This window comes from Cajanus cajan, chromosome 2 (genome assembly GCF_000230855.2).
Source record: "Cajanus cajan strain Asha chromosome 2, NIPB_CcT2T_4, whole genome shotgun sequence".
Taxonomy (NCBI): domain Eukaryota; kingdom Viridiplantae; phylum Streptophyta; class Magnoliopsida; order Fabales; family Fabaceae; genus Cajanus; species Cajanus cajan.
Genome location: NC_138518.1, coordinates 77,761,048 through 77,769,633, shown reverse-complemented (window position 1 = coordinate 77,769,633; position 8,586 = coordinate 77,761,048). Strand labels below are relative to the sequence as shown.

Genomic DNA, 8,586 nt, shown 5'->3' with positions numbered 1-8,586 from the left:
ACATGTTGGATTTGACAAAAATTGTATATTCTAAAAATTTTAATCATCTTTATTATAGTTATAAATGATACACGTAAAATAAAAGTTAAATTAGTGTTTTAGTTTATATCCTTGTCAGTTAAATGTTTAATAAATACAACTAAGACTTAAAATAAATTATGTACATAAATAAATATTATGTTTTTTTTTTGGTGTTGTAGATAAATATTATGTTTGAATATATAAATTATATTTTAAAAATATTATGAATAATGTATATTGTAAAATATTATTATTTTATTTATTAATAAATTTTTTTAAAATTATTAAAATTTAATTTATAAATAATTGTAATAATTAAAATAATCTATAAAAAAAATCTTTCATTGAACAAAAATTTATAAAAATATTCTCTAGCAAAAAGTCTTTCGTGTTTTATATATAAGAAGTTGATAAGGCTAAAGGTAGTTTATAAACACTCTTCTTCTTTAACTCACTGAGACCTTTTTTAAATGACAAAATCATGACGGCCCAACGAGTGTTAAAGCAGACAATACCTCAGATGACAACGGACTTATGATAGGAATAGATTGTATTATTAATCATAATTCAACATTAAATAGATGACGTGACAATCAAAATTTAATAATATTCATATTTAATTTCACTTTTAGTTCTCATTTTTATTTCATAAAAGTTATAAAATAAGTGAAAATAGTATAAAAATAAGAGCTTAAAGTAAAATTTAAGTCAAATATTATTAAATTTTGATTGTCATGTCATCTACTTAGTATCATATCACAACTAACATTACATTTATATATTTTAAATAATAATGATGATGATAATGAAGATGATTATGTTTATATCATAATATATATAAACATTGACCCATTCTATGTTGTATGGCTCCACCCTTGTTCAGTGAAGATGTTAGCTCCTTCGTGCAAATGATATTGGCCCCCTAGCACTCACAACATAAAGGTCAACAATTTAATCAATTGTAACCGCCAAAGTGAAAACATGTCATTACAAACCTCTTCAATACCAAATACTTTAAAACTATCCTAAACATATCCATCACGACTTAGACGTTGAAGATAAACATATTTGAAACTTTAGCAAAAAATGGCCTAACTTTGTAAAATCCGCTTACTTTCACATCACAAAATGTATGGCCAATACAAACCATCTCCACAAATCATACCCATGGAACGATGGAACTTTAAAATTTCACTTTAGGTAAAAAATAAAAAATAAAAAAGTTTTATGTAGCGTGTGTACATGAATTGTCTTTCTACCCGTACTAGGTTTCAAACAAGAGGTGTAAACTGTTGCGCAAATTATCTCCTTTATAACTCTAACCTTGAGAAAAACTAACACTTTTTCTTTGATTGCAACACCACAAGTGAAACATTGCTTTATTCAACTCTCCACCTGACACTTCAATTCATCATCCCAAAGTTGGCTCATTCAATGATGTTATCTCCAACTTCTGCAACCTAGGTATCAATACTTAAGTCAGCGAAATCGTTGTGATTCTTTGGAATATCTATAATGTCATAAATACTTACTTTTGGAGGAAGAACCTCATAGAACATGACTGACCAAATCTTTGAAATTCTTTATGAATGACACAAAGACATCACAACCATCACAAATAAACTACACTAGTTTTCTCAAATGTAGTATGAAGCAATAGAGGTCACAATGTCAAAACTAACTCAAACCACAAGCTTTACTTGTCAAATGTAAATGAAGGGAAAGACATTTCACTACTTGTTGTTATCAAATGGATTAGATGTGAAGGCTTTGACCACGTCTATTCCAAAAGTGATTGAAAATATGTTATGTGTTGGGATACAAACAAAGGTTTTGTATTAATAAAATAAGAGAAAAAAAACCACTTATAAAGTACACGCATACTTCAATGGTTAAAAGACCTTTTGAGTGATAATCAAAAACAAAATTACGAGAGCTTTTATCTAAAACAGATAATATATTACCATTATGGAGTTGTGTGTGAAACTTTTATGAATATAAATATATATTGTTAAAAAAAACCTTAATAGTGGTATAAAAACAAAGGTTTCACATCGATAAAATAAGAGAAGAAATAACCACGTATAAAGCGCACATACACACATACTCCAATTATTGAGAAACCTTATAGATATAATGGTCCCACATTGATAAAACAAAAAAATAAATAATAACTTATAAAATGCACACACACGTACTTATAAAGTGTATACACATACTTTAATAATTAAGAGACCTTTTAAGTAATAATCAAAAGTAAAAAAAAAAAAAACCAACATAATTTAATTTAATTTAATTATTTATTATAATTATTTATAAATTAAATTTAATACTTTTAAGATATATTATCAATAAAAAAATTTATATTATAATATTAATTATTTATCATAAATCTAAAATATAATATATATTTTAAAATATCTATTTATTTAAATTTAAAATATAATATTTATTTATAAAAATATTTTATTATAAATTATAGTTATAAATAAATACAATAAACATTTAATCCAAACTAAAATACTATATCTTAAAAACCTGAATGGAAAAATAGAGAGTGACTTGGAAAAAAACGCATGTCTCGGACTTGGGTACGTAATTTTTAAGTTTGATTAGAAAAATATTATTGTTGTTAATGATTCGAGGGTTTTGTGGTTTTGGCGGTTAGGGTTTAGTTTTTTAGTATTTAAAAAAGTGAGAAAAGAATGACATGCGTTTGGTAATTTGTTGGAAGCTTCACAAGTCGCTGCTCGCGGGCTTTGCTTTCGTTACCTCGTAGTCATTTTCTCTCTTCATTTCGCCGCTGTAAAACCCTTCTTCCCTTTCTCTCTTCTCTTCGTTTCCACTGTATTCGCGCAATTTACCTTTTGTTTCTTATGTTTCGCGTTGGTTTCGGTCTTAATCGTCGATTGAGTTGTCGATTTGTTTTTTTCCTTAACCTACGGAATTTATTGACGTTCTTGTTATTTGCTCTGTGTTTTGCTGTTTGATTTGGTTGCTGGAAATATTCACTGTCGTAGAAGTGAAAAGGCATTATGGATATAGTTTGAATTTGTATTAGTTTTTTGGTCTTTTTTAAACAATGAATATCTCCAGGAGAAACTCGTTGTGACCTTGATATGAAATAAGATAAAATTGAGATGAAGTTGCAATTGTGTTTTTGGCTTAGTTAAAGCAGTCGATTTGCTTAAATAACCTTGGGAAAATATTGCGAGGAATGTGTGGAAAAAACAAGCTGCTGACTAGGTTTAGTATTATTGTGATCAAATTTTGAAGCCATCTGGACATATTATGATTGAGGTATCAAAGAACTAATGTGGGATGACAATTCTGACACTGAGTTGTTGAATTGGATTACTTGACTGAAGTACAAACGATTGATAATTGTCTATTTCAATCCTCCCCCTCCGCCCAACTTTTGCCACTACTAGGCAGACCCAAATAGTTGATTTGGTTTTACATTTTTTATGATGTCAATGTGCTTTTGTTCAGTTAAACCATTTTTTAATGGTATGATCAGTAACTTTTGTCCTATTTTTTAGTGTTTAATTTGATTGCTGGAGATACTTAACATTTGATCATCATAGGGGTTGTTTGCCTATTTTCCTTTTTAAATATGTTACGCAAATATTGAAGTGACACAGTTTGGACACTCCTTTGAGTCATTCCTTTTCTTTCTCTTCCTCGTTATTATGGCCATAGGTTTATAAACATGACTTATTATGAAAGTCCCAAAAGTCATTATAGGTATGGTTCACATTCCAGTTAATTTTAGTGACCATCTTATAAAAGATGAAGAGATAGTTCAGACAAAGTTGCTGTAGTTTGAGATATTGAGCTGATGTCATTGTTTTATTTTTATACGAAACAATCAGTAAAATTGTAAAACATGCTAATGACTACTTGCAGTATTATTGTGTTCCGATGACTTTGAACCCAAATGCATGCTATGATTGAGCTATTGAAGAATTTATGCAGGACAACTATTCAGATACCAAACAGTCAATTTGGATAAATGATAATGCCGTGATGCAAATGTTAGATTCATATCTTTTGGAATATTTAATTAAAAAAATTGTTATTTCAATGCTTAGAAATGCAGATCACTGAGAGTACAGAAGTCGTGAGAGACTGACAGAGCACTTACGAGAATTTAACTTGGAGCTGCAGGATGGGTCATTGGGGTGTTTGTCATCAAGTCATGTTCATTGGTCAGCAAGAGGAATGTGAACTCACTTCCACCATTCCTAAGGTTGAGGAATCAGAAGATGAAGAAAAAGTCATTGACGTTGAGCCTATCTTCATGCCAAAATTTAAGAAAAGAAAACGCCTAAGCCTTAATCGTCTTAGAGAGATTAAAGCAGATATGTGCGATGGGCAAAGTAGTGACATGGCTAAAACAAAGAAGTGTGCAAGCAGAGACAGATGGTCAGCTAAGAGGTAAATAATATATGATATTCTTTCTGCTGTTACTATCTTCTAACATATATTAAGTCGAGACAGTAATGTAATGTAGGTATAAGTTGGCTGAGCAAAGCATGTGGGAGGTCTTAAAAGGTGAAGGTGCAACTTTTGAAAATCCAATTACCCGAAATGCACTAAGATTGGCTGCCCGTAAGCACATTGGTGATACTGGACTATTAGACCACTTACTAAAGCACATTGATGGTAAAGTGGCACCTGGAGGAACTGAGCGGTTCCGACGGTGGTTCAACACCAATGGAATCATGGAGTATTGGTTGGAGAGTGCTAGTTTGGATAAGATCCGCCAGGAGGCCGGGATGCAAGACCCTTACTGGATACCACCGTCTTCTTTAAGGGCATGCAGTGTTCCTACTCTGAATACTGATTCCATTGGTGAACTGAAAATGCTTAAAATAGAAATGGCCCAGATGAAAAAGTATTGAACTCGGAAACTCGAATTTCATAATAATTTTGTATGCTTACTATTATATGTTCAATTTTAATAAATTAATTTGCATAGCAGAGATATGCAAGAGCTCATTGCCAAGAAGCAAGAAAAAAACGAAATGTGTTTGATGAAGGTGAATAATTTAAAAATTCAATGGTTGTTGTCTTGAATAGAACTTTATGAACTTCTATATTGATATTTATCTTGACAGGAGACACAGAAAAATTATGTGAATTGGAAAGCTATGACTGAGCAGCGTGTAACTGATATTATAAATTCTTTGAAGGGTGTGCAGGTATCTAAGCAGTTTTCCGCACTTTCACTCTTTAAGAATACAGGCCTTATTTACTATTTTTTTTAAAGAAAAAAGAAGTTTCTTGATTAGGAGAATAATAATGTGAAATTTTCCTGGGGGGTGGGGGTGGAGGACTGTTTTAGTGCTTTTCTTAGAAGCTAAAAATAGTAGCTTCTTAAAATGATATCTAAGAAAATGCTATATCATATAGTCACTATTTATTCAAGCTTAAACAAAGTAGGCCTTAATGGGATACATATTATGTTGAATGTGATTTCTTTTACATTGTTAGTTTGTCCATGAATGTGTTATCTGGCTTAATGTAGCTTTACATATTGACAGGGCATGCATGAAGACATGTTGATTTGGAAAACTAAAGTTGAGCAACAGCTTATGCAAATAACCAACAAATTGAGTGGTGTGCAGACATTGAGAGAACACACCACTTCAAGTTATTCTCCTGTAAGATGGGAGGATTGGCTGGAAAGCACCAACCTAGACAATATTCAGGGAAATGAACTTGGACCTTGGTTTGGGAATCCTGAGCTACTTAATGTTCTTCCACAAGAGGTTGTACTTCAAGATCCAAACTTAACCCTACCAACTCAGCTGCACGGGGTAGAACTGACTAACATGAGGAGGTAATGCAAATAAAATTATATTCTTTAAAACCTTTCCATTCCATGCTCTTTTTGAGGGCAAAAAAGATAACAAATGAGGAAAAATGTTACTTATTTCAGTAGCCCCCTCATTCTTTCTCCTCGTGATTATAGCAATTTGCTGGAGTTGGTGCCAGAGAAGCTAAAGGAAGATCAAACTAATGTGACACCTGATTCTTCTACGACGGTTAACTCAAAATCAGAAACTGGCAATTCATTGATATTGTTTCAGGTGATGTATTATATTATATGCCTTGTATATAATATTTTCTAAATTTTTATATTTTTCAATTTAGTATTTATTGCATAATATTTTTCTCACAGGAAATGTTCATGGAGTTATTTACATCGAGGGATAAAATGGAGCAGCAGTTATTGGATATATCAAATACTGTATATCGTATGCTGGCAATGAAATAGACTCTACATCGAAGTATCCTAGTATCAAGCCTAATTTTTGGACGCTAATTTTTAACCATTTTCTCTTGTTGCTTTCAGAGTGTAGGGCTTAGATATTGTACAGGTTAACAATATAACGAAGTGAAATCCTTCTCCAACCACAACATAGAAGCCGCATCTGAATCTCACCCACACTGAGCTGCAAATTGTCGATATTTTTCCCTGGCCTTTTATAGTACAGTTGGTTTCTGCTTTAAGGTAGGTCACTAGGTCATCGTTAGGGATATTATTTTAAGTGACAGTTTTCTAGTTTTGTTCAGTAAAAGTTAAGCTCCTGTTAGGCTTTTATTTAACTTATTAGCTCGAGTGACTCTTGAAAATATGTACTTGAACCTTATTTGGGGGATAAGTTGCTATATGTAGAATTTGTGCGGTATAGTTCATCATATCTCGGATTACCCAAAAAAAACCATTCCTGATTCACAATTCAGCTGCTAGTAAATTTTTCTTTATTTTGACACGATGTAGCTGCTGGTGCTTAATCCTTCACAATCTCATTTTTGTTTAATGTTTTTATAATTAAAATTCAATAAATATGTCGGTGTAAAGTTTTACGATGATGTTCAATTACAAATTTTATATGATAAATGACGCATGTATAACAAATTGTATCGCAATTTATACAACAAAAAGTGAGAAAGAGAGATTTTTTTATTTTTATTTTTTATATTTAATGAAACAAGGTATTTTTTTCTATCGAAGAAATGAGTTTCAAGGAGTGCAGTGAGTTTAGGAATTGAATTACTTTGGTTGAAAGCTCATGGTTTAAGTCTGCTGAGTGCCGAACGTCGTTAATACCCTGCTATAAGAATTGTTGGTGGCATTTAATCTATACACTAACACACCATTACGGGTGAATACGATCTGCAAACACTTCAAGCTCTCTTTTGTAGAAGAGTAGTTATATGTGGACATTTTAATAGTGGAAACTGGAAACACCTATTTGACATTTATCACATTTCTATCTTTTTTTTTAAAAAAAAAATTATCTCTTTCTAAATGTCTTAACGATGTAAGTGATTATAAATCATTTTTCTTTGTAGATTTTCATTTTCTCCCTGAGAAGTTGGTTAACCAAATCAATATCCACAAATTACTGTCAAACTAATTTTGAATTTCTTTATTGATATTGAACCTCTCTATTTTTGGATTTTACGTGGCCGGAATTTGTTGATTTTTTTTAATAATACTAAAAAGCTAATATTTATCAATATAACACTCCTTTCACCTTTTCGAATTTATTTATCCAAATATGACTCTTTTTTTTTTAGTCTAAACTCTGTTATTGTTATTAAAGATAAAAAAAGCCACTCTTTATTTCTTTGAAAATTTCTCCATAAGGTTTCAACTCCCTTCACTTTTTTATATATTATTTTTCTGACATGTTAAGAAGAAGGGTTTGGGGACACGACTTCTTAACAGGTTATTTTTATTTTATTTTGTTTTCTAATTTTTGGGTTTAAAAGTAAAAATAATTTATAATTAACCTTAATTATTTTATGGGTTATTAGTGAAAAATAATAATACAAAGCAATAGAAATAAAATAAAGTGTATCAATTGTTATAATAAATAAATTCTAAAAATTAAAAATAAAACTCAATATGCATAAAATATTAACCTTAAAATAAATTATTAATAATAATGATAATAATTAATAAATCATTTGGCTCAGCCTACTATGGGCCAATGAAAATTTAGTTTGGGCTAGACCAAGGGTCTGAGTTTTGACAGTGCAACCCAACCTATTTGTCTAATTGTGTTAGTTAGGTCTAATTTCATGTATCCATAAACAATTAAATCAGTGTTAATAGTTTTATTCAATATTAATTACGTATACTTTATTAGTAAGCTATTAATTAGTGAATTGTCTATGAGTATTGTTAAATAAAAAAAATATTTAGTAAGATTTATGTACAATTCATTCAATAATAGTAGATGTATTTAAAAGTATTGGAAAAATTACATTGTTATGGCTTGTGTTTATTTTTAGCTTCTTCCTTTGGTTAGCTGGAGAAGGCCAAAAAGACAGAATTTACCATAGAATTATTGCATTTGAAGATTTGATGCGTTTGATTTAAAGTTTAATAAAATTAATTCTGAACTATTAACGTAATTGAAATATATATTTAAATTATACATTTTATAGTAAAAAAAAAATGTGTCATGATAAAACAGACTATTTACGAGTGTTTGTCAAACAAAGATGAAAACTTTTAGGATAAGGGGCACAATGAAGTGG

General features: G+C 30.2%; 1 protein-coding gene across 6 annotated transcripts; it reads left to right on the top strand.

Annotated features, from left to right (window-relative positions):
* Positions 1-2,672: 2,672 nt before the first annotated feature.
* Positions 2,673-6,734, top strand: LOC109813690 (uncharacterized). 6 transcript variants are annotated; one of them, XM_020377928.3, is made up of 8 exons: positions 2,673-2,826; positions 4,116-4,461; positions 4,538-4,921; positions 5,009-5,066; positions 5,145-5,228; positions 5,571-5,869; positions 5,969-6,119; positions 6,212-6,734. In XM_020377928.3, the coding sequence occupies exons 2-8, from the start codon at positions 4,193-4,195 to the stop codon at positions 6,305-6,307; spliced, it is 1,341 nt and encodes a 446-aa protein (XP_020233517.2). In that variant the 5' UTR covers positions 2,673-2,826; positions 4,116-4,192; the 3' UTR covers positions 6,308-6,734. The 6 variants fall into 6 exon arrangements, with proteins under 6 accessions (XP_020233517.2, XP_020233520.2, XP_020233518.2 ...); XM_020377931.3 differs by having other exon boundaries at positions 2,692-2,826; positions 4,192-4,461; XM_020377929.3 differs by having other exon boundaries at positions 2,698-2,826; positions 4,124-4,461.
* The last annotated feature ends 1,852 nt before the right edge of the window (positions 6,735-8,586 follow it).

Excerpts from the sequence above, each read along its gene's own strand:
- LOC109813690 (XM_020377925.3), top strand. The coding sequence starts at position 3,994 with ATGCAGGACAACTATTCAGATACCAAACAGTCAATTTGGATAAATGAT. Across the intron at positions 5,067-5,144 it reads ACGAAATGTGTTTGATGAAG|GAGACACAGAAAAATTATGT; the intron begins GTGAATAATTTA and ends TTATCTTGACAG. Across the intron at positions 5,229-5,570 it reads ATTCTTTGAAGGGTGTGCAG|GGCATGCATGAAGACATGTT; the intron begins GTATCTAAGCAG and ends ACATATTGACAG.